This window comes from Scomber japonicus, chromosome 1, assembly GCF_027409825.1.
Source record: "Scomber japonicus isolate fScoJap1 chromosome 1, fScoJap1.pri, whole genome shotgun sequence".
NCBI classification, from domain to species: Eukaryota; Metazoa; Chordata; class Actinopteri; order Scombriformes; family Scombridae; genus Scomber; species Scomber japonicus.
In genome coordinates this window covers 42,246,742-42,272,694 of record NC_070578.1, presented here as the reverse complement: position 1 = coordinate 42,272,694, position 25,953 = coordinate 42,246,742, and the positions used below count along the sequence as shown (strand labels likewise).

At 38.9% G+C, this 25,953-nt stretch overlaps 2 protein-coding genes and 1 long non-coding RNA gene across 3 annotated transcripts in view; 1 reads left to right on the top strand and 2 right to left on the bottom strand.

Moving 5' to 3' along the window:
* Positions 1-25,953, bottom strand: part of LOC128371968 (stonustoxin subunit beta-like) — a 185,420-nt gene that overhangs the window by 40,549 nt on the left and 118,918 nt on the right. Inside the window, exons 3-4 of the mRNA XM_053332409.1 lie at positions 24,242-24,415; positions 9,650-9,820 (exon numbers count right to left, since the gene is read on the bottom strand). Of these exons, the coding sequence (XP_053188384.1) occupies positions 9,650-9,820; positions 24,242-24,297 (227 nt within the window). The 5' untranslated portion in view covers positions 24,298-24,415. The remainder of the gene's footprint in view (positions 1-9,649; positions 9,821-24,241; positions 24,416-25,953) is intronic.
* Positions 8,180-9,526, bottom strand: LOC128360799 (stonustoxin subunit beta-like; the record flags this gene model as incomplete). The annotated part of the gene is made up of 2 exons (XM_053321309.1): positions 8,180-8,865; positions 9,463-9,526. Coding segments are annotated over 2 exons (609 nt in total), but the record flags the coding sequence as incomplete, so codon positions are not given.
* Positions 21,124-21,939, top strand: LOC128359864 (uncharacterized). Its single transcript, XR_008321467.1, has 3 exons — positions 21,124-21,199; positions 21,371-21,587; positions 21,717-21,939. It is a non-coding gene; the product is annotated as an uncharacterized LOC128359864 (long non-coding RNA).

Below are 25,953 nucleotides of genomic sequence, written 5' to 3'. Positions count from 1 at the left end.
CTTTTCAGCAACCCAAGCACTTCAGGTGCTTGTTCGGTAAACTGTCCGACCGAGGGGGGGGGGGTGACCTCCATAAAATGATGGAGACACACGCAGTGTGCACGGAGGGGAGGGGCTCTGTGTGTGTGTGTGTGTAGGCTATGTGAGAGACGTGTGAGTGACAGAGAAACGGAAGGGGAAAGGAAATGCAGCTTAACGAATACGATGCGTATTTTTAAAATAGCGTTAAAAAAATAATTAATAACGAAACGCAATATGTGGCGGCCGGTGTTGAATCTGTGGCGCACCACCACGAATTAGTCTATGTGTGGGAAACAGCCGATCTACCCCCCACCTCAGGAACTCTCTCCCACCAGACATTCACACTTCTGACTCTGTCTCCACCTTTACATCCCACCCGAAAACGCTCCTATTAAGAGTAAAGACTAAATGTTACCTGATTTATATTGTTTGATGTACTGTTGTAGATTGTCAGCAGTGGAAAAGCAAAAAGGAATTGTGCATTGTGCAATATATTCTATAATGTTTTTATTTATTTACTTATTTATGCTTTGAATGTCAACTCTACTTGCCTGACCCTAGTCAGTATGCAAGGGGCCATACAAACTGTCAGTGTGCACATCTGTATTTATTTATTGTGTCTGGCACAGCCCACTACACCCATCAGTTTATAAGTGTGTGTCTTTGTTTTGTATAAGGTCTGGGTAGATTGTAAAACTGAATTGCCCTCTGGGATAAATAAAGTCATCTGAATCTGAATCTGAGACCACCATCACCATCTTCAGGCATCATCTCCATTTATCATTCACTGAGATGCAATAAGGGAAAACTCAGAGTATACAATCCAAAAATGTGTGCTTTTGTCTCTAAGGCTATAAGCAGACAGAGTGAATAATGATGGTGGAGTGATGTGAGTGGAGAACAGCAGTGGTGTGCACAAGGTGGGGGCAGGGGAGGTCGCCCCCCCTTGTGGCCCAATTGTTGAGAAACGCACGCTAAAGTGCCCTCTTGGGAGCCAGAACACGTGCTAAGGTGAGATTTGATGCATAAAATAGCCAAAAAAACAGATTCCTGGACAGATATAATCTGCTCAGGAAAGACTGATATCCATCATTGTTTGTGTGCGTTCACTGAAACGTTAAATGTTCCCATATCATATTCGTGTGACACGACAGGTCCTGTAAGAGTCAGACCAGCCTGCTCTTGTTCTCCTTCTCCACTTCAACAGCAGCTCATATGTCCCTTTATAATGCCCCAAACCTCTTTTTTTTTTCTTGTAGGCTACATCTTGAATAGAAGATAATTAATTGAAGAAACTGATAGTTACAACATGTTAAAATATTTGTATTTTAATTCTAATTTACTAATATAATATGAAATTGTCGACACCAATAAGTGTCTGTATAAATATAGGCTATGCAAGTTATATTTAGGTTGGGTAGCTAGAGGTGCCATGGTCTAAAATGTCTGGGACCCCCTACTCTCTATTTAATTAATGTCTTCTGAGACTTCTGGAGAACATTTGAATGCAAACAAATGTGAATTAATGGCAGTGAAAGACTCACTATCAAACATTCCTGTCAAAGACACAGTGACAAACCTGAGGATCTCTATCAATAAGGATCAACAAGTTGAAGTACTTTATATTGTAACCCAGTCATTGAAAAAGACCATATTAAGCAGTGAGAAACAGTTCAATGGGCCACTTCTCAAGACGATGGTGGAGCACACAATTCAGTTGGGCAGTTTATTCAGGTGCAAAGGACTAATGATTTGACAGTCAAAGGTTTGACTATTGACTATTCTGAGAGTACCGACCTTCACCTGTGGAGTGGCTGAAGGCAGTCTTTGATAATAGACATATTGATAATAAAACAATGAAAACAAGAAGAAAACCAGACTAGCTACTTTTCACTTTTTTATGGAAGATTAAAATGCATTATGTAAAAAAAAATCTGTATTTCAATACTTTGAACAACACCTTTAAGATTAATTGGATCAATTATTAAAAATCCAAATTGAAAGTGTATCTCTAATTACATATTCTCTAAAATTGGTGGATTACAATTTATATTAGTGTGCAATTATAACATTAAAAAGTTTTTTATTTGACTTTTTTCACAAATAAGTGCTGCAAAACATTTAAAAAAAACTCATCTCTACCTCACAACATGTGTTTATTTTCCAAGTAATGGTACACATTCCTGTAACCTGTTGAGAGATATGTTTTTTTCATCACAGGTGTACACTGTGATGTCACTGCTGAAACTATATATTGTATATATACTTCACTTTTAAATTCTTACCTTCCATCAGCAGGTTGTCCATCTGTTAAGTTAGGAGGATGACCCATAGAGTCGTCACTTCCCGTGTCTGAGTCTGCTCTCTGCTGCTGCATCCTGATATAAATAAAACAATGATAAAAACATGCAGTTAAAACCAAAGAACTGAATGATTGATTGTCAGTTTAAATCCCAGAATTACACAGAAATCTTTCAGAACAGAGTGACTGATGGTGGAGTGATGTGAGTGGAGAACAGTGATGGACAGTTAGAGATCCTCATCTCACCTCTGAGCTTTGGTCTGGCTGTCATGTTCCCCACACAGAGAGCTTTTAGAGGGAGGGACCCCCTCCTCTCTGTCCCCACACTGATCCATAGCAGAGAAACAGCTGCTGGGAGAGCTGCACTCACTCACTACAACAAGGTTTCATCACAGGACACATTAGTTCTCATTCATCTCTCTAACATGTCACAAATACTGTAGAAAACAGAGAAGCAGCAGCTCTTCCCATCAGACACACTGAGCAGGTCCATCTGAGGACTCTGCAGCCTCTGGGACAGTTCACAACATGGACTGTAAAAGAGCTTTCAGTCAAACCAAGTCTGTCTCAGTGTTGGAGGATGGTTGTGTTTTGGATTAAAACAGTGAAGTTGATTATAGTTGTCGAACCAGTTCTGACACTCCCTGCATTTTTCACTGATGATATGATCTCAGATTACAATCAAAGTGCTGTTGGTTCAACCTGAGAACTATTAACTGTTAATTATTAAAAAAAATCTTCTGTAAAATCTGAAGTATTAAATAAATCTAGTGAAACAGGCAATCATCATCAGAAACATTTCTACTGTCCAGTCAAACAGTGATTCAACACAATGTGATCAAACTGATGGTTCATCAGACATTTACAGATTTCTCTGGTAGGATTCTCACCTGCTGAAGTCTCTTCAGGTCAACTTACAGACACTTTCCACCTTCATGTGTAGAGGAAACATGAGGAGAGAAGAAGCTGCTCATTCTCCCTTGTCAGTCCTGCTGTCTGTGTTCATTTGATCTGAGGACACTGTCATACCCTCATAACTTCAGAGTCCACATCTAGCTTGACGTCAGAACTAGTTTCACCTGTGGCAGAAGTCCAGGAAGGGGGAGGGTCTCTGCAGACTGAGAGGGGAAGAAAAATCACTTTGGGATTTCATAAATAATGCCATGAACAGTTCTTTTTGTTGTTGTTTTTTTAAATTAACTTTTTATTGATATCAAAATACATAATCCCTTCCTAAAATTACATCCTGTATAATGTTCTCTAGACATACAAAGCAGTACAAGAACTCTGTACAAGAGATGCAAACCATAAACAAACACTCCCTTCTTACAGAGTCCCTTTTCTCTTGATGGAGGATGTAGAAAAACTTATAATCATGTGAACAAATGAACAATTTAAAGTCTGTAGCAAGAACCAAGGGGTTTAAAGGATACAATACTATTACTCAACAAAGTCTGATCTCAGTGGTGATACAAAGTCAAACTAATTTTTTTTATGTTTAAGAAATTTACGTTTACCTGATTCTGATCTGACAGAAAAAGTCAACCTTTCCATCGTATAAATATTATGCATTACTTCAACCCAATCCTCCTCTTAGGTGTCTCTGTCTTCAGACACTTCCTAGTGTGTTTTTTTTTATTAGCAACCATGATGATCCTAAACATATATTTGTCTCCTGAATTTGTAATTCTTTCGTTCCCTTTCCCCAAGTATAATATGTCAAATGGAAATGGATATTCCACCCTTCAAATCCTGCCAGTAAGGTTTAACAGAGGGGCATTCCCAAAAAACATGGAAATGATTTTCTCCACATTTTGTATCCTGATATTTCTATTTTCTCTTCGTGTAATAAAATATCTCACTATGTTCTTCCAGCCATACTCTCTCCATGAAAGGGAGCAAGTTGTTTTCCACTGTTGCTCACTGATCTCTTCCCATTCCTCTTCTAATAAAACCCTTCCAGCCTCTTTTCTCCACTTCTCTTTTATATATGCTGTCTTGTTACCTTTTAAATGTTCCACTCCTCTGTATAATTTTGAGATTAACTCTTTGCCCAAATCTGATTAATATGCTAAAATGAACAATTTAATGATTCCCAATTCTAGCTCATCTTAATCAATCTTTCTTATTATTTACTCTACATAATGCCTCATTTGTAAATATCTGTAAAAATCCTGATTGTTTAAGCCATATTGATCTTCTTTATATCCTGAAAACTTTTCATAACCTTCTTCTTAAAAAGCTCCCAAAATACTGTTGGTCCCCTTTCCCATCTACCAAACCTCTTATCTGCTGTATTAGGTATGAAATCTGAATCATGTGCAATCCATTGCAATAACTAACTCACTAACTCAACAACTGCTCTGTCAGGACATTTTTTGATATAATTTCAAACCATATATTAAGAGATAGACCCAGCCATGGATTCAGCTCCTCTTTAAGCTGTATTCTTAGTTTATTATCATTTATTATGGCCTGTAATGGAATTGTGGCCGATGTGTGGTATTCAATGTCTTTCCATCTTGCCAATAGCTCTTAAAACAGGGTTGGGTTAACCCACCTTCAACCCTGTGTAACTGTAGAGTTAAATCTAATCTGTGGTCTTTTCCCTTTCCAAATGTATCTTGAGATGATTTTATCCCATTCTTTAAATGCAGCAACCTTGGAAAAACATTCATTTTGATCGCTTCTATTCTTGAAGCTTAGCTAGTTAATGGGATTAAATTACATCTTCCAATATCAGATTTTATTCTAGAGATTACAGAGTCATATTTTATAGATTTTAATTGAGATAAGTCTTGAGGCAGAATTACCCTCATTTATTTCATAGATTTTGAATCCCAATTGAATCTGAAACTATTTTTGGTATAGTTATTTTCTCCCTTTTTCACAGGTAGCAGAATTGTATCACAGCTCTCAAATCAAAGTAAATAAAACACAATGATACCAAAGTTCACAATCTTGATAATTATGAAATCAAAAACACAGTACAATGTATAACACTTAAATCCAGTTCAAAGCTAATGTTCCAGTTCAGTTTAAATTAAATATTCCCAATTAATTTCAAAATAAATCCCAGCCCTCCTACCGCTGTGGCAGGGAGTTTATCACAGTGACCGTGCAGCAGAAGAAGAAGAAGACTTCTCCTTACTGGAAACACTTCTTGGGATTTACCGCCATCTTGTGTCCATGCACTGGCTGCTGCTGGTGTTAAAAAGGTTTAAAAAGAAAAGAAAAAACGTTACGAGACCCTGTTTATATCTGCAGTGTGAAATGTTTGTCTTCACATTATTAACACAATTAGTACATAACACTGAATTCATTTATCACAAAGCTAATATAAAGTAATAAAAACTCTCACCTACCGTCTTTCTCTCAGAGGACACACGGTGGCGCTGTCTGTTGGGAACCGTTACAGCCGTTACATTTTAAATGATTGAACCTTCCTGCAGGGGGCGCTCCTCTCTCCTCCTTCCTCACTGTCTCTGTTTAAAAGCTACTTATAGATGTTTTTGTCATTACATATTACACGCATCACTTTATAAGATTTAAACACATTTATTTAAAAATGGTTAGGGTTAGTTCACAGCATATGGTGCTTAATTTAGGATATGAGACCCCCCCGCCCTCCTGTAAAATGGTCTCACCCACTTCTCTACTTTAAAACCAGTTTAATTCAATGTTGATTCAATTATTTTTTCAACAGTAAAAACAGTCAAACCAAACCAAATATCAACCAGAAGTCAACCTTACTGACTATAATTCAACGTTGAATTAACATCTTTTGCTATCTGGGAAGATATTTCCAGTTCAGTAGAAACTCAATCCAGCCCTCCTACCGCTGTGGCAGTGAGTTTATCACAGTGACCGTGCAGCAGCAGAAGAAGAAGACTTCTCGTCACTGGAAACACTTCTTGGGGTTTACCGCCATCTAGTGTCCGTAAGTGTGTACTGTCTCTCACACACTGCGGGAAAATCTCCACACAACTTCTAACAGGAACACAAGCCTGACCAGTACGACAGGTCATAAAACAAATTAATTACTAAATTACTAAATTAAATTAATTAAACTCTACAAACAATGTTCATCATCACATTTTGTTACACTGTTCAACTCAGCTTCTTCTAACACAATAAACATATAAACTAGTTTCCTTAATAAACAAAATACATTAACTGCTAAATATGTTGTACTTAAGGCTTTCTTCATACTGTTATATTATCAGCTGGTCGCTAGTGTTAAATATAAATAACACAAATAAAAGTGTAATTAATTTGGTCAAAACTCACCAAAACCTCTGTGGCTTATTGAAGGTGCTTTTTAAGTAAATCACGACCAGGCAGGTTTTGTTTTTCAGATGCTATATTAACTCTTTTTAGAAATATTTTTCTCCCTGTTTCTCCTCTGCTGCTTGTTTCTGCCTCTCTGCTCTGTGAGCTTCTGCTGTATCAGGAAGGTGCAAAGATCTCTTAAAAGAAGCGTCACTATGACTTTGTTTTTGCAGTTTACCATATCTGACTGTAACTGAAGTCAAAACCAGTCTAACCTGTAGATGTACTTCTACTATCTGAACATCTAATGAGCTAAAGATCAGCTCAGCATCATCAGCTGCTGTTAGTATCTCTGACCAAAAACATCACACAGCAGCTTGATTCAACTTGACTGTGATGCTTTTTTATCCATAACAAGAACATCTGAAATCTCTGAGTTTATTTTTAGCTTCAGATTTTCTAATTTCTTCCATAACATGTGTCTTTGAGTCTGGTGTTCGACCCTGGAGAACTGAAGATTAATTACAATGTTTTACTCAATTGTAGTTTATTGTTACTGTTTACTAGCTTTTTTCTTTATGTTTTATCTCAGCTTTGATCAGAAGAAGGGGAGAGTTAAGGTGGAGCTAGTATAATGTAATATAATATTTATGATGATGTGTCAGATATTGTGTTTACAGCTCGTTTTGCAGTTTGAAGAATCTGAACAAATTTTCACTGCCAACATTCACAGATGTTAGTTTGTGTTGTGAATGTTGTATTTCTAGTTTGATGTCTTTAATACCTTACATCAGGGGTCAGCAACCAGGTTTAACCATGGGCCAGTTTGTTTCAGGATCTTTCATTGGGGGGCTGTTAACTGCTGCAGTGGAAACTCATGATACGTTTTATTTGAATTCATTGAAGAATAAAGTTGATTTATAACACTGTTAAGGACTTATCTGAGGGGAAAATGGCATCAACACACCATTTCTGTTGGACTGTCAAACATTTGTGTTGAAGAACAAACGTGTTCTTTAATTTCAATTAAGTTTATTAGATGACTTCATTTAAGCACCTTTACTGTTCAAATAGAAGGGTACAACCATGATTTTAATGCCTCTCCTGGTGTAGGGGCAGGATTAGATGTAACCTGTTTACAGTTTTTGACCTTTTTCTCTAATCTTTCATTCTTGCTGAAATATTGGATCATTTGAACATTTATTGAAATGAAAGGATGTCAGAAGTTTAGAGGGAAAAGTCACTATTTGGTGGAGCTGTTAACAACTCAGACATCTGAAATGTGAGCCGACTACACTGCTTTTTGGTTTCATCTTAAACAATGTGTTGTATTTTAAAAGCTTGTTATATTATTCATTGTGTTAGTAAAGTGAGGATGCTTTCAACAATTATGTCATGAATATGTTTTATTGATAATGGTGAGATAAAATACTGTGAGAAACACAAAAACACTGTGGGTTCCACAGCTGGACAGATGTTATTTGATTAAAACATGAATAGAGCTGCATGTTGCTCATTGGATCCTGACAATAACAACAGCGGAGTCAACTGAGACTAATCAATGAATCTCGTAGAAGGAAAGGAGTGTTTGAGTCTGAGACAGATCTGCTTCACAGTGCAGAGTGTGTGTGATGTTTGATTTCAGCAGCTGATCTTCAGTCAGCAGAGTTTCTGTCCACAGGAGAGACTCTCCCTCCTACAGAGGACACAGAGAGACTCTCCCTCCTACAGAGGACACAGAGAGACTGAGGAACCAGACCAGACTCCAAATCCAGCATACAGAGGCTGAGTGAATGTGGTGTTGAAGGTGTGGAGGTGGATCAATGTGTCAGAGGAGACTCTGTAGAAGGACAGAGTGCCAGCAGGACAGTCCACATACACTGCTACTCTGTTAGAGACAGATGAGGAGGTAGTGGAGGAGGAGGAGATGGATGTTTTTTTGTTATTCTGCCAGACAGAGTAACAACCATCATCAGAGCAGTCCAGACTCCAGGACTGATCATTCCTTCCAAACTCACAGTCATATCTGCCTCCTCTCCTTTTGATTCCTCTGTAAGTCACTGATGTAAAAACTGTTCCTCTCCACTCGACCTCCCAGTAACAGCGACCAGTCAGATCATTTCTACACAGCAGCTGAGGACAGGAGTCAAATCTGTCTGGATGATCAGGATATGACTGATCGTCTTCCACACATGACACCTTCCTGTTGTTGTCAGACAGTTTGAGATTTTTGTGTGTTGTGTTTGTGTCCAGTTCCAGTTCACAGGCATCTGATGGAGAGAATGAGACACAATACAGCTGCAGTTTATCATCTGTTGATTTAACAACTTTACTCACAATTACCAAAATTAAACGATTCAAACTTAAACCATCTCCATAACAATTGACTCACTCCATGACCGAGGAAGCCCATGAGATGTGACAGCTTTAGATCAAGTGGGAATTTTTTTTTTAACCAAATTCAAACTTAAGTCAGTGTTTTTTAATTGAGTTTGGTGTAAAGTGAAAGTCTTTGCACATCAAGTCTGTTATTTTCATCTCAAACTGTCGTCTGTTACAAACACATTTTAGTCCAAATGCTCCAAACAGCTGAAGTCAGTATGAATGAATGAACTTTATCTGCAGGAGAGACATGAGGGACATTTTGGAGCAGGTAGCACCATGTGTATATTTATAAAACATTTCTCTTTTAGATCCTGAACTGTGATGAACAGAAGAAGATTTCTGTTTCATGGATTAATTGGTTACAGATAAATGTAAGTTGAGGCCACGCTCATTTCTGCCAAAACACATTTTCTGTCATTTTGAACTTTTTTCTCTTCTTTTACATATTTTTCTCAAAATTTTCAAACTGAAAACACACTCACATTTCCTCACATCAAGTTTCAGTCTCTCCGGTCCACCATGGTCCAACCTGGAGGAAGTGACAAAGACACAATCAGCTTCATACACCTTCACTCATATACACCATTAAACATGAACCAGAGTCCCTCAGTTAGTCAGAGTGTCCACCTGTCTGTCCATACCTGAGAGTGTCCATCTGTCTGTCCATACCTGAGAGTGTCCAGTCTCCAGTGTGGATCCTTCAGTCCAGCAGACAGCTTCTCTCCTGAGTTTCCTGGATGATTGTAGCTCAGGTCCAGCTCTCTCAGATGGGAGGGGTTGGAGCTCAGAGCTGAGGCCAGAGAAGCACAGCCTTCCTCTGTGATCACACATCCTGACAGACTGAACACACATAACAGTTAATTTTCATGTAAACTAGAAACTGGGGGTGGCAGTAATATTACTTTAAATATGCAGTACTATTATGACCTGAGAGTTTCCAGTCCGCAGTGCGGACTCTCCAGTCCAGCAGAGAGACGCTTCACTCCTGAATCCTGCAGGTTGTTGTTACTCAGGTCCAGATCTCTCAGACTGGAGGACTGGGAGCTGAGAACTGAGGACAGAGCTGCACAGCTTCTCTCTGAGAGGTTGCAGCCACTCAACCTGAAGAAGAATCAGCAGAACAAATGGAAACAATTGCAATCATTAATATTCTTCTTTGAGCAAAGGTTAAAGGTTCTACAGTATATATTGGAATCAGAAATTCCTGTGACCCACAGTTAGCATCCTATTGCTTGCAATCGCAGGTGTGCTCGCACTCCATCATCACTATTTGACTGCAGAGTAAAAAATCCTTCTCATCAGTGACACCAACAGCCATTTAGTGATCCACTTAAAATTAGGCCATAGTGGTCTGATACTATTCCAATATCTATTATTTTTTAAATTACATAACACAGGTAGGGTAGGGATTTGGTGTAAATAGCATTACTAATCTTGAAACCCATTTTTGTTATAATCTGCTAGAATAGAAATCACAATATAAATGTTAAACTGACAAATGTGGTGTATTCAAATCTATCCATAATCTAGGCTGCTCTAAATGCAAATAATTGATACCCAACAATGAGTAAATGTGGTACTCTGAACTGAATATTAGAGCAGAGCCAGATGAACAACACAGGCATATTATTATTGTCTTATGGTTCTTTATCTGATCTACTCCTGGTCACTCTGTTCTCCTTTCTTCCTTTTCTGTTTGCACCTACAGAGCTTTGTTGGAGGCTTTGACCACTGGCAGCAGCCTCAGAAGAGCCTCCTCTGAAGCAGAGTATTTCTTCAGTTCAAACACGTTCAGATCTTTTTCTGATGACAGTAAGATGAAGACCAGAGCTGACCACTGAGCAGGAGACAGTTTATCTGTGGAGAGACTTCCTGATCTCAGGTACTGTTGGATCTCCTCCACTAGAGAACGATCATTCAGTTCATTCAGACAGTGGAACAGATTGATGCTTCTCTCTGCAGACACATTCTCACTGATCTTCTTCTTGATGTACTTGACTGTTTTCTGATTGGTCTGTGAGATACTTCCTGTCTGTGTCAGCAGACCTCGTAGGAGAGTCTGATTGGTCTGCAGTGAAAGACCCAGGAGGAAGCGGAGGAACAAGTCCAGGTGTCCATTTGGACTCTTTAAGGCCTCGTTCACAGCACTCTGGTAGAAACGTGTTGGTTCAGGTTTGTCTGTAAGCGCTTCAGACCCCCAGGATGTTTTTTGTTCTTCTGCCAGCAGATTGACTCCAGACTTGATGAATGTCAGATGGACATGAAGAGCAGCCAGAAACTCCTGAACACTCAGATGGATGAAGCAGAACACCTTGTCCTGGTACAGCCCTCTCTCCTCTTTAAAGACCTGTGTGAACACTCCTGAGTACACTGAGGCTGCTCTGATATCGATGCCACACTCTGTCAGGTCTGATTCATAGAAGATCAGGTTGCCTTTCTGCAGCTGCTCAAAAGCCAGTTTTCCCAGAGCCTCAATCATCTTCCTGCTCTCTGGACTCCAGTGTGGATCTGTCTCAGCGCCTCCATCATACTTGATGTTCTTCAGTTTGGACTGAAGCACCAGGAAGTGGATGTACATCTCAGTCAGGGTCTTGGGCAGCTCTCCTCCCTCTCTGCTTTTCAACACACCCTCCAGAACTGTAGCAGTGATCCAGCAGAAGACTGGGATGTGGCACATGATGTGGACGCTTCGTGATGTCTTGATGTGGGAGATGATGGTGCTGGTCTGCTCCTCATCTCTGAATCTCTTCCTGAAGTACTCCTCCTTCTGTGGGTCAGTGAACCCTCTGATCTCTGTCACCATGGTGACACACTCAGGAGGGATCTGATTGGCTGCTGCAGGTCGTGTGGTTATCCAGAGGCGAGCAGAGGGAAGCAGTTTCCCCCTGATGAGGTTTGTCAGCAGCACATCCACTGATGTGGACTCTGTAACGTCAGTCAGGATCTCATTGTTGTGGAAGTCCAGAGGAAGTCGACACTCATCCAGACCGTCAAAGATGAACACAACCTGGAACTCTTCAAACCTGCAGATTCCTGCTTCTTTGGTTTCAGAAAAGAAGTGATGAACAAGTTCCACCAAGCTGTACTTTTTCTCTTTCACCACATTCAGCTCTCTGAAAGTGAATGGAAATGTGAAGTGTATGTCCTGGTTGGCTTTGTCTTCAGCCCAGTCCAGAGTGAACTTCTGTGTTAAGACTGTTTTCCCAATGCCAGCCACTCCCTTTGTCATCACTGTTCTGATTGGTTCATCTCTTCCAGGTGAGGCTTTAAAGATGTCTTCTTGTCTGATTGTTGTTTCTGGTCTGTCTGGTTTCCTGGATGCTGTTTCAATCTGTCTGACCTCATGTTCATCATTGACCTCTGCAGTCCCTCCCTCTGTGATGTAGAGCGGTGTGTAGATCTGATTCAGAAGGGTTGGGTTTCCTGCTTTAGCGATCCCCTCAAACAGACACTGGAACTTCGTCTCCAGGTTAGACTTGAGTTTACGTCGACACTTTGCAGCACCAGCTCCTGAATAAACAAACAACAAATGAAATCAGTGAGTGGATCCTACAGAAAATCTAGAAATCTGAACATGTAAGTGTGTCAGTGTAGTTTTTCCTCCTCCATCAGTTTTATTCAGCTCATCAGTGGAGGACAAACAGCCTCTGATCTCATGCAGATGTGTGCAGCATATTAACAGCAGAGTTTGAAATATAAACCTCTTCCATGTTGCCTCCATTTCCTCTCCATCATGTTAAATCTGTTAAAATCCTCTTACTGCTCTGCAGACGCTCAGCCAGCTCCTCCTGCTTCATTCTCCTCAGGAAGTGCACTGTGATCTTCAGAAATGCCTCTCTGCTGCTCCTCCTCTGCTCTTCCTCCTCACCGTCCAACACCTCCCCATCCTCACTCTGACTCTCTAAGCATTCTGGGTCATCTGGACTCAGACCCCTCTGGACTCTCTTCAGCTCATTCTTCACAAAAGTGAGGATGTTCTCCTCCAGCAGCTGGAACAGAAAGATAAAGTGAACATTTCATTTAAACTGGTAGAACACAACATGTGATTCATGTGTCAGTCTGAAGGCCTGCTGGTCTAAACAGAGCAGCATGGACACTGTTAGGACCTGAATGGTACTTTAGTATTTCATCTGCTGTTGATGTAGCCAAAGGAAAAAATCACAGCTGTGAATATGATGTTTTATAAAAACTAGATCACCTATATAGTTGAAATGTGCCATTATTTTTGAAATAAAGGTTTTACATTTTCCATACTACTCTTAAGGAGAAATGCTACAACAACCAGAATGCATTGCCTCGTGGCTCATCTAATCAACACAGTCACCATTCTATATTCTGTCAGAAAACAGTCAGGTTTACCAAACTACAACGTTTGTTGCAGAGTAGTGTTCTTTCTCTCTTCTTCTTCCGCCACACTCTGTAGTATCTGTTTCCACAGTGTAATATTCAGCCTTGTATCATGAAACAAGTGTTGTTTCTAATGTGCTGATATGCTGACATTTTAGTCTGGTCTGGTTTTCCCCACATGGTAGGTGTTTTGAAAGACCCACAAATGTACTGTCCTTGAGGGCGCCACAACAGAAAATGGGGAAACATAACCGTCTAATGCACATCTCCGAATATCGCCAGATGACGATTTTTGCCAGTAACTGAGTTGGGTACTTTGGGTGCAGGCAAAATGGAGGGAAGTTAAACATTGTTGTTTGCATGCACTACCCACATTGTAATGATACATTTCTGATTGAAAATCTGAAAACTTTCTCTTTAATAGTAAAAAGTTTGTTAGTACATACACACCATAAATATGGAGTCCAGCTGTGTTTGATGCTGCTGTGCAGACTGATCACTGGGAACCTCTGAGCTCTGCTGCTGAACTCTGGAGAAAACATCACGTTTAAGGACATTTAATGACTCAAATCTGCACACAGCTTATTAAAGATGTTCTGTCATGATGACTAAATGAACTCCTGTAAATGCTGCTCTGATTACTGGACATTTAATGACTTAAAAAAAAAGATGTTCTGTCATGATGCCAAAATAGACTCGGATAAGCGGCAGACAATTGATGGATGTATGTTTTGAAAGTTACACACATACTGATATAGTGACCATGTTGGTGTCTTATAACACTTAACTCTTTGACATGTGACGGTTGCACAGGTGAACACTGTGATGTCACTGCTGAAACTATATATTGATTCCTCTTCTCAGGAGACTCAGATAATAACAAACTTCACTTTTAAATTCTTACCTTCCATCAACAGGTTGTCCATCTTTAATGTCAATAAGGTGACCCATAGACCAGTCACTCTTCATGGACACACAGCTGGGTTCAGGAGAGTCTGCTCTCTGCTGCTGCATCCTGATACTAATAAACAAACAAATCAAAGAGTTTAAAAAGATGAATTTTGAGCAGACTGTCAGCAGCTGAAGTTTTAGAAGCAGAATGAAAATCAGTAAGAAGACAGTGGATCAGAAACGTTCTCCTGTTCATCAAAATGTCATCTGATGAAAGATGCTGTCTCATCTTAGTTGATTAGTTGACTAATCAGTGGTTGAGCTCTTTGTTAACTCACAAAGTTAGTAGTTCATTCTGAGTTATTGTGACTTATTATTTCAAATAATTATGACACAATTAACACTGACATGAAAAGGAAATGTATACATAATGTGCATTGTATCTCCTTTTCTTTCCTTCATTGATTTGTCTTTAATGAGCAACTTTAGATTTTTTTCTCTTCTTCCATAAATGAAAAACATTCTTGTGTCTAACAATCCTTTCTATCAGTTATAAATCTGTTCAGTCAGTTTATCAATCCTGAGATCAATATTCTGACCTTTGCTCAGCAGGGTCCATCTTTGAAGTTAGCTCAAGACAGATACATCCAAGCTAGCTGCTGCTCTGATTATTGATGTGATGTTTTCAAAGTTACACACACATATTGATATAGTGACCATGTTGGTGTCTTATAACACTGAACTCTTTGACATGTAACTGTTGCACATGTGTACACTGTGATGTCACTACTGAAACTATATATTGATTCCTCTTCTCAGGAGAGTCAGATAATAACAAACTTCACTTTTAAATTCTTACCTTCCATCAGGAGGTTGTCCATCTTTAATGTCAATAAGGTGACCCATAGACCAGTCACTCTTCATGGACACACAGCTGGGTTCAGGAGAGTCTGCTCTCTGCTGCTGCATCCTGATACAAATAAACAATTAACAAATCAAAGAGTCTCTTTGTTAACTCACAAAGTTAGTAGTTCATTCTGAGTTATTGTGACTTATTATTCAGTAGTTGAGTGTCAGATGTGACAGTGAGTGTGAATAATGATGGTGGAGTGATGTGAGTGGAGAACAGTGATGGACAGTTAGAGATCCTCATCTCACCTCTGAGCTTTGGTCTGGCTGTCATGTTCCCCACACAGAGAGCTTTTAGAGGGAGGGACTCCCTCCTCTCTGTCCTCACACTGATCCATAGCAGAGAAACACCTTCACACAAACACAACAACATGCTCATTCATTACAACCAGCTGCACATCACACAGGTCTGCACTGCTGTCTAACATCCTGTCATTATTCATTACACCACCAGATGGAGCCAAAGTAACAACTTATAGTTTAATAACGTTTTGAATGTTTGACTGTATGACTTTTCATTTGTCAGTATGGAGACACATCTCAGATTAAATGGAGATGATCTGGTGATGGAGTCAGCTACATGGAACAAGATATGAAAGTACTGACCAGGTGAATTCAGATCCACATCCTGTCACAGAGTCATTCTACCTTCACCTGCAGAGGAAACACACAGAGAAATTGCAGCCGATACATACAGTTCATGTTGCATGTTTGCATGATATCCAATAGATGGCGCCCGCCATCTGTGGAGGACTCAGTAATCAGTAGAGATAGAAAGGACAAAAATCAGGAGGAGGAGAAGGAAGAAGTAATAAATTGAGCTGAATGCTGATCAGGTATGAAGAGAAATTAAACGATGAACAATTTTATGTTATATAATATTTTGTTATTATGATGGAGCACAGTTAAGTGTGCTGGGTCGTAGTGGATGACCTCATGTTTCAAGATTCTTACAAAGGGAGTCTTTAAGAAACTCATCTTCCCATAGTCCTTGGTTGTTCAAACCCAGGTGTTAACTACACTCATGGACACAGGGTATCAAAACCAGAACCCCACTTCTCCATTGTTCTCTTTCAGAGAATTCTGCTGATGGTCAAACCTGTAACCAGCATTCAACCATGCTCCAACAGGAGGACTAGAACATTGCAGAACTGTTGAGCCTCTTCTCTGCACTACCAGGACAGTGATGACAGTTGTTCACCCCCTGCCTCTCACACTATCACATTTTGATCCATACAACTGTAATCACAACATTGACGATTACTTTATTACTCTAAAGCTGTACACAAGTTTAATAATCATGAATTATTGTAGACAGCCGAACCTGTAACCATTGCCCAACAAGTGAAATGGTAAAGAGTCATCCATCCTTTTTTTCACAGTAATGTGAAATTTTATTTATTTTTGTGAATACATTTAATCTGTTTTCATAAAGCACTCATTAAGGTTAACTCATGATCCACCTTTAAAACATAGCACTTAGATACTGTTTTATTGCTATTCCATTGGCTTCTAACCTTTTTCACTGTAACAAATACTTACATATACATCATCATATTTTTACCTCGCTATATTTATGGTTGTAGTTACAGTTGTGCTCTTGGTCTGGTTAAATAACTGAATATCATGAATTAAAAGATGTTTTTAACAGTATTTCTGTGACTTTGTTTTAAGTTTATTATTTTATTTGTTTTATAATCTGTTAATCACTAACCATCCCACCTGTGAAACAAACTCTTTTTGTTGGACTGTGGACTGTTGTAACTGTGGATTAGTAGTTATAACTGTAATAATGTCCTTTGATACTGCCACAAAACTTATTGACCAATTAAATAAATGGAACACACAATTACTGACTTCAAAAACCCATTTTGCAAAAACAAACATTTTGAGTTCATTTTATAAAAAAAGGTCACATTCACTGCATATTTTCTTAATCATTGTATTTAGCTAAAGTTTTGTAGAATGAATGTCGTCGTACCCAAACCATTTCACCCCCAGTTTTCATTGAGTAGGGTGGTGCACCACTTGGAAATGACCCAAATCTTTATATTATGTCATGTACATACTGTCAATTACATGTTTATGCTCATATAACTAATGTTATAGTATTATCAGTCTAAGAGTTTACATATTGCCAGCTTAGCACAGGTGGAACAATGGGCAGTACAATAATAATATTAATGTCAATGTACATTATCATCAAGCTGTGACTGACTAGAAAAGTACAGTCTAGTAATAAATACAAACTTCTGAAGTAATGTTTTTTATTTTTTTAGGTTCATGATGATTGATGTCCCGATGTGAATTTTATTGTACAGATGTTTCTAATATTATCTATTATCAGCAAGTTTTTCTTATTCCTTCTGTTTTTGTTCATTTCACCAGTGCAGTAAACAAAGCAACATAACACATCACTATAGCTATCAGATCATTTTAACACCTGCTGACACAAACATGGTGAAAACGGTCTGCTACGTTACCTTTAGATTAATGAAGCCGATGAGTGAAGGTGAAATATATCAGTAGCTTGAACCAGAACACCAACCAGAAGAAGAATAAACATGTAACTCAGAGCAGGAGGTTTTTAAGGTCTGTTAATTCACAAACAGTCTAAACTCTCTGTGTTCATCTTTAATCTGAAGTCTTCTTTAAGGAAATCTGATCACAGAACAACAGCTCTGAACTTTGGAACAATTGAAGTCAAACATTAACAGATACTAGAAATCTTTATCAGTTGAATCACAAGGTCTGATCATAGTTTTATTGTTTGTGCATTGTATTGCATTATATTCCAACAACACAAAAACAGCAAGATGAATAGTGTTTATCATATGAATAGAAATGATATGGAGTCCAGACACTGGTGGTGGCTGATGAAGTGATGGGAATACTGATACTGCAGAGACTGGGTGAAGAAGGGAAAGTGGAGCTGCATGCCAGACTAGAGCTGAGACTAGAAAAGACTGCAAAACAATGAAAGTGTGCTGCTGGATAAACGTGATCAGCAGGTGAATGTGTGTAAAATGAGGCAAATGAAGCTTAGCCAAAGTTCATTCAGGGATTGAATGATATGAAATGCCACTTCATAGTTACCCTGTCATCTAGTCGCAGTCTTTTTAAATATGCTTCTCTTTCTCTCTGCTTCAGTCTGACTTACAGCAGTTACGTGTGTGTCCCCCCATTTCCTAATCTCTGCCCAGTCACAGCAGTCCACCTTTAACTCTACCATCTTCTCATCTGACTCATCAGCAATCACCACCACCAGTGTCTGAACTTCAGGAACCTATTTTTTTGCAGCTGTTCTGGGAGGATTTCCTCATAGAGTTCAAGCACCAAAGGCTTTGTCTAGTACTAAAGACTTTGTTTCTCTCATTGTATAATAAACATAAATGACTGAAATGAATGTACGTTTCCGTCTTCATTATTATAACAGGTGCATGTGTATGAGGACAGTATGTTTGTTTATAACTGTTCAAGGTGGAGATTTTAATTCTCAATAAAATGACAGTTTAGAGAATAATAACGCATCATACCTTCTTCTGTTATATTTTGTGAGTAACATCGGAACCTGCAGTGTAACTGTTGCCCTCCCCCCCCCCCCCCCCCCTAACTTGATGGAAGTTAGGAGGAGTGGTTGGAAACCCGGCTGCCGCTGAATCGATGGCGGTCGCTGTATATATGAACACAGAAGCAGACAACATTAGCTTCCTTTCCACTCGGCTGCAGGTTTTATTCTGTTTCACAAAAGTATAGTGAGCAAGTATACAATTTTACAGAGCATAACTACTTATTTCTTAACTATTCATGACACAAATGCATACTCTTTAGGTGATTATTAACCCACCTATACCAGAGGCAGAAAAAATTAGCTTCCTTTCCACTCAGCTGCAGAAGAAGAAGACTTCTCCTCACTGGAAACACTTCTTGGGATTTACCGCCATCTAGTGTCCGTAAGTGTGTACTGTCTCTCACACACTGCGGGAAAATCTCCACACAACTTCTAACAGGAACACAAACCTGACCAGTACGACAGGTCATAAACACAATTAATTACTTTACTAAATTAAATCTATGAAACTCTACAAACACTGTTTATCATCACGTTTCTATCTTTCAACTCACAGCTCTGCTTTTTAATTAATTTTTTTAAGACACAATAAAACTTAACTTTTCCTATTAACACAATAAACCTTTGTAGACTGGTTTCCTTAATAAACATATAACCCCCATACATTTAACATATATTTAATTCTGTTGTTTTAATTAATTTGTTTATAGTTGATTATTCTTAACATTAGACAAATTACATGCTATAGTTCAATTTCCATTCATTTTTTGTATACATTCATACATAAAATCATATTTAACTTATATTTACTTATGTTTCACAGATATTCATTACAATTAAATCATTAATGTTGTTGTTGCATTAATAAAAGACCAAAAAGGGGCCCCTAACTAAACTGAATCTGACTTACTGACTAAAACAAACGAGGAGACATACTGACTTTACAGAACTGGACTTGCAAAGAAAAGAAAGACAATTAACTAAAGAGTGAATACAGAAGGATGATAAAGGAAACTGATTTTGACACTACCTAAAGAACAAACTGTAAAGGTGGACACTTTAATTTCATTCTTTTTATTACTTTGATTTAATACCGAACTGAAAATGTACTATTGAAATTGAAACACAGCAAGCAAAGTGATATACTTCAGTTGATCCATTTTATTTTCTTAAGTGAATCCAAGTTCACATCTAAAAGAAAAAAAGGGGAAAATCTTGGTTTATTCAATTATTTCATTATTTATTATTTTGTGTAATAAATATACATTTTTATTCCCGCTATTTAGCATTTGTGTTTTGCTTACCATCCTCCTTATCGGGCCTATGTGTGTCATATTTATGTAACTATTAACTTAACAATTGGCTAATCTCATTTCAAGTGGTTACAAGTTTTTGGACTTTTTCTCTAATCTTTGATTTTTGCTGAAATATTGGATCATTTGAACATTTATTGAAATGAAAGCATGTGAGAAGTTTAGAGGGAAGAATCAGTATTTGGTGGAGCTGTTAACAACTCATAGACATCTGAAATGTGAGCCGACTACACACTGCTTTTTGGTTTCACCTTTAACAATGTGTTGTATTTTAAAAGCTTGTATTATTCATTGTTTCAGTAAAGTGAGGATGCTTTCAACAATTATGCCATGAATAGATTTATTGATGATTGTGAGCTAAAATACATGTGAGAACCATAAAAACACTCAAAAAAACCTCAAAAAGCTGATCTTCAGTCAGCAGAGGAGGAGATTTTCTGTTACTCTCAAATTTATACACTTATCAAACATCATGATGATGATTATACAGATATACTAATGATTAACATAAGGTATTTGAAATCAGTTATAAATGTAATGTGAGCATGGAAAACATTTCTAATTAACACTTGCCTGTGTTTTGCAGTTGTGTGTAATTCAAAACATGAATAAATGCGTACAAATAAAAACTATTACTCAGTACTAATCAAAACATCAAAAATATAAGTAGAAAATATGAATGAAAACTTAAACTGAAAAATAGGCTAAATTTAAGAAATATAACCATTAATTACTTACTGCATGTTAAGGAGGAATATAAAAATACATCATACTTATTCAAGATACACATCTATAAGGGATATTGGAGCCTTTACATCATTAATGAAAAGACTTCAGGTGCTGCTGTAGGAGTTCATACTCAGTCCTATGTGTCATCTTTACACATAGCAAGTCGTCCTCAAACTAAAAACAATACTTCAGCTCTTATATTTTACACATTGAGCCATCACCACAGAGAGGTTCTAGGACTTCTGATGCGTGGTGATATGGATCACCAGCCAATCATCTACCAGGTCTGGAAGTCAATCCACCAATTACCTTCTGTATACATATATACACACACACACACACACACACACACACACACACACACACACACACATTAATAGAGCATATTTTAACACAAAAAAGAACAATTAAACACAAAATACACCCACAGTAAAAGTACTGCAGTATTATAGTGATGTAGTATGCAGTATTATAGTAAAAGTACTGCAGTATTATAGTGATGTAGTATGCAGTATTACAGTAAAAGTACTGCAGTATTATAGTGATGTAGTATGCAGTATTACAGTAAAAGTACTGCAGTATTATAGTGATGTAGTTAAGTATTGATAAATGATTAATGGGAGAGGAAAGAAGAAAAAACAAAGTTCTGATACACAAATGTGTTTTCAGTTTTTTGACTTTTTCTCTAATCTTTGATTTTTGCTGAAATATTGGATCATTTGAACATTTATTGAAATGAAACCATGTGAGAAGTTTAGAGGGAAAAATCTGAGTCTGAGACAGATCTGCTTCACAGTGCAGAGTGTGTGTGATGTTTGATTTCAGCAGCTGATCTTCAGTCAGCAGAGTTTCTGTCCACAGGAGAGACTCTCCCTCCTACAGAGGAACCAGAGACTCTCCCTCCTACAGAGGAACCAGAGAGACTCTCCCTCCTACAGAGGACACAGAGAGACTCTCCCTCCTACAGAGGAACCAGAGAGACTCTCCCTCCTACAGAGGAACCAGAGAGACTGAGGAATCAGATGACAAGGACCCAAATCCAAACCCAAACCCAGCATACAGAGGTTCAGTGAATGTGGTGTTGAAGGTGTGGAGGTGGATCAGCGTGTCAGAGGAGACTCTGTAGAAGGACAGAGTGCCAGCAGGACAGTCCACATACACTGCTACTCTGTTAGAGACAGAGGAGGAGGAGGAGGAGGAGGAGGAGGAGGAGGAGGAGGAGGAGGAGATGGATGTTCCTCTCTTATTATGCCAGACAGAGTAACCATCATCAGAGCACTTCAGACTCCAGGCCTGATCATTCCTTCCAAACACACAATCAGCTCTGCGTCCTTTCCTGCTGATTCTTCTGTAACTCACTGATACAGAAACATGTCCTCTTAACTCGACCTCCCAGTAACAGCGACCAGTCAGAACATTTCTACACAGCAGCTGAGGACAGACATCAAATCTGTCTGGACGATCAGGATATGACTGATACTCCTCCACACGTGTCACCTTCCTGTTGTTATCAGACAGTTTGAGTTCTCTGTTCATTGCGTTTGGATCCAGTTCCAGTTCACAGGCATCTGATGGAGAGAACGAGACACAATACAGCTGCAGTTATTGATCGATCATCTGTTTGATGATGACATCATCTTCATCCTCAGTAGGATGTCACTGACACACACACGCACACACACACACACACACAGACAGACACAAACACACACACACACACACACACACAGAGAAACACACACAGTCTGTGTCTGTATAACTATACAGATATTTAATGTTATGACTTTTTATTTATTGAGTTCTTTTATTTTTAATTTTTATTTTGTTCTGTTCTGGTTGTTAGTCTGAATGTTGACTTTATGCTTCTTGTCCCCCCTGTTTATTTGTGTTTATTTTTAATTCTTGTTTTTTTCCACAATAAAATAAAAAATAAAGATAAAAGCACACTTACACTTCCTCAGACCTGGTGTCAACCATCGGACTCCAGCAGGCTGCAGGCTGAAACCGTAATAGAATCTAATCAGGTTTAACTTTCAACATTTACAGCAAACTTCAGTCAGAAAGAAGAAAAAGTCAAAGATTCAGTTGAGATCTGTGATCAGCTCTGACAGAGAAAATTACCTATTTGTCTATACCTGAGAGAGTCCATCTGTCTATACCTGAGAGTGTCCACCTGTCTGTCCATACCTGAGTGTGTCCACCTGTCTGTCCATACCTGAGTGTCCACCTGTCTGTCCATACCTGAGAGTGTCCACATGTCTGTCCATACCTGAAAGTGTCCATCTGTCTGTCCATATCTGAGAGTGTCCATCTGTCTGTCCATACCTGAGAGTGTCCACATGTCTGTCCATACCTGAGAGTGTCAACCTGTCTGTCCATACCTGAGAGTGTCCGCCTGTCTGGTCATACCTGAGAGTGTCCATCTGTCTGTCCATATCTGAGAGTGTCCATCTGTCTGTCCATACCTGAGAGTGTCCACCTGTCTGTCCATACCTGAGAGTGTCCACATGTCTGTCCATACCTGAGAGTGTCCAGTCTCCAGTGTGGATCCTCCAGTCCAGCAGACAGAAGCTTCTCTCCTGAGTCTCCTGGATGATTGTAGCTCAGGTCCAGCTCTCTCAGATGGGAGGGGTTGCACCTCAGAGCTGAGGCCAGAGAAGCACAGCCTTCCTCTGTGATCAGACATCCTGACAGACTGAACACACACAACAGTTCTCAACTCAATAAACATTTCATATCTATATTTGTCAGTAACATTTTATTTGTAATATTTTCCAAATAATGTAAAATGCAAACACAATCATGTGCAACATTTCCTGAGCAAAAAATATACTTTGTATGTTCACCTGCATGTAAAGGACATGACAGCAATCCTATGTGGTATATTTTCTGTTATTAATTCGATTATACTAGATTTTCACGACATTATGCACACTGAGTCTACATTGAAGATTAGATAACAGAACATATATCTACATACATGTAGATGTAACTCACATGTTGGCAAGAAATGTATACTATAAACTAAAGTGAAGCCAAAATATTATTTCAAATACGTAGTCATAAGAAGGACCTGAGAGCTTCCAGTCCACAGTGTGGACTCTCCAGTCCAACAGAAAGCTGCTCCACTCCTGAATTCTGCAGGTTGTTGTTACTCAGGTCCAGCTCTCTCAGATGGGAGGGGTTGGCACTCAGAGCTGAGGCCAGAGAAGCACAGCCTTCCTCTGTGATCAGACATCCTGACAGACTGAACACATACAAGAGTTCATCTAATGAGCTTAAAAACATTCTCAACTCAAAAATATTTTTCCCCTTCAGGCCTTTATGTTTACACTCAGCACCCCCTGCTGTATGTTCGTGTCATTCAGATACATTTTAGGTTAGTAGAAGGAGAGAAAGCACAACTGCTGAAGCTCAGAGTTTAATCTGATGCCATTCTGTTTTTACTTTGGCAAGAGAAGAGACAAAATATCACTTCATATACACAGTAATAAAAATAACCTGAGAGTTTCCAGTCCACAGTGTGAACTCTCCAGTCCAGCAGAAAGCTGCTTCATTCCTGAATTCTGCAGGTTGTTGTTACTCAGGTCCAGATCTCTCAGACTAGAGGACTGGGAGCTGAGAACTGAGGACAGAGCTGCACAGCTTCTCTCTGAGAGGTTACAGCCACTCAACCTGAAGAAGAATCAGCAGAACAAAATAAAATAATGGCATTAATTTTCTTCTTTGAGCAAAGATAACAGGTTCATATATAGGAATCAGAAATTCCTTCTCATTAATGACAGTGGTGACCATTAAGTGAGTTGCTCACACTCCATAAGAACCAACCGACTGTATGTGATGTTTTTTCCTCACTTACGATTCAGATAATAAAACAAAAGATCTCTAATGTTGTGTTACAACACAAAGAGGCTCCTGCTAGTCTGGCCAACCTGAAACATTATACATTAATCAACCATCCAAACCTGAACCATGAACTGCAAACCTTGTTTACCAACCATAAACACCAGTATGCTGAGCACACAGTGGTCAGGGAGCAGAAGGCTGTGTGTTTTTAATGTGTGCTTATTACTTCCTTTTGACTAGCAACAGAAAAAACAAACATGGTTAACTATGTTCTGCTTTCACCCTGAAGCTTGTTTTCTGCTCCTTTGTTGAGGAAATAATGTTTCAGCTGTTAGTTCTCAGGAGGTGAAGACTTGTCATTGTGGGGGTGTTTTGTTGTGAAATGTGTTGTGGTTGATGGTGGCAGCGAGCTGTCTCATTAGCTGGAGAGCTAATATCTGCAGGTTGTTTCTACTCAGATTGGACTGTTGTTGTTGTGTTAGATGCTGCTGGTTTGTTGATGTCAGTGGGACAGAGGCGAGGCATCAAGGAGCACCAAAAAACATCACATCTGTTGGATTTTGTGTCTGAGTCTAACACATAGAAATCAGTCCACAGGCTGATATACCCAAAAAGTCAGGGAAGATCTAATTTTTTTAATTCCATGACAACCTGTTCATTCATTGGCAATAAAAAAAGATCATTCTTCATAATTCTTACATATAGAATCTTTAAATGATGTTAATATAAATATAAATAGTTCTGTGCAGGGAAGAAGCCAGATGATGTAAATGTGGGGTTGTATGTAATTTGTTCTGTATCTGTTTTCATCACTCTGAAATTATAACACTCCTGCCACTTAAAAAAAGGCCAAAAATATAAAAATATAAAATATTCTGATGACTTTACTAACCTTGAAACCTTAGGGAATTTACAAAAAGTTATTTTAAAAACATTTGCATCTTTAGCTCAAGAAGCCCCCCATCACCCCCTTGCTCAGTCTATAGTTCTGTGCCAACCTACAGAGCTTTGTTGGAGGCTTTGACCACTGGCAGCAGCCTCAGAAGAGCCTCCTCTGAAGCAGAGTATTTCTTCAGGTCAAACACGTCCAGATCGTTTTCTGATGACAGTAAGATGAAGACCAGAGCTGACCACTGAGCAGGAGACAGTTTATCTGTGGAGAGACTTCCTGATCTCAGGTACCGTTGGATCTCCTCCACTAGAGAACGATCATTCAGTTCATTCAGACAGTGGAACAGACTGATGCTTCTCTCTGCAGACACATTCTCACTGATCTTCTTCTTGATGTACTTGACTGTTTTCTGATTGGTCTTTGAGCTACTTCCTGTCTGTGTCAGCAGACCTCGTAGGAGAGTCTGATTGGTCTG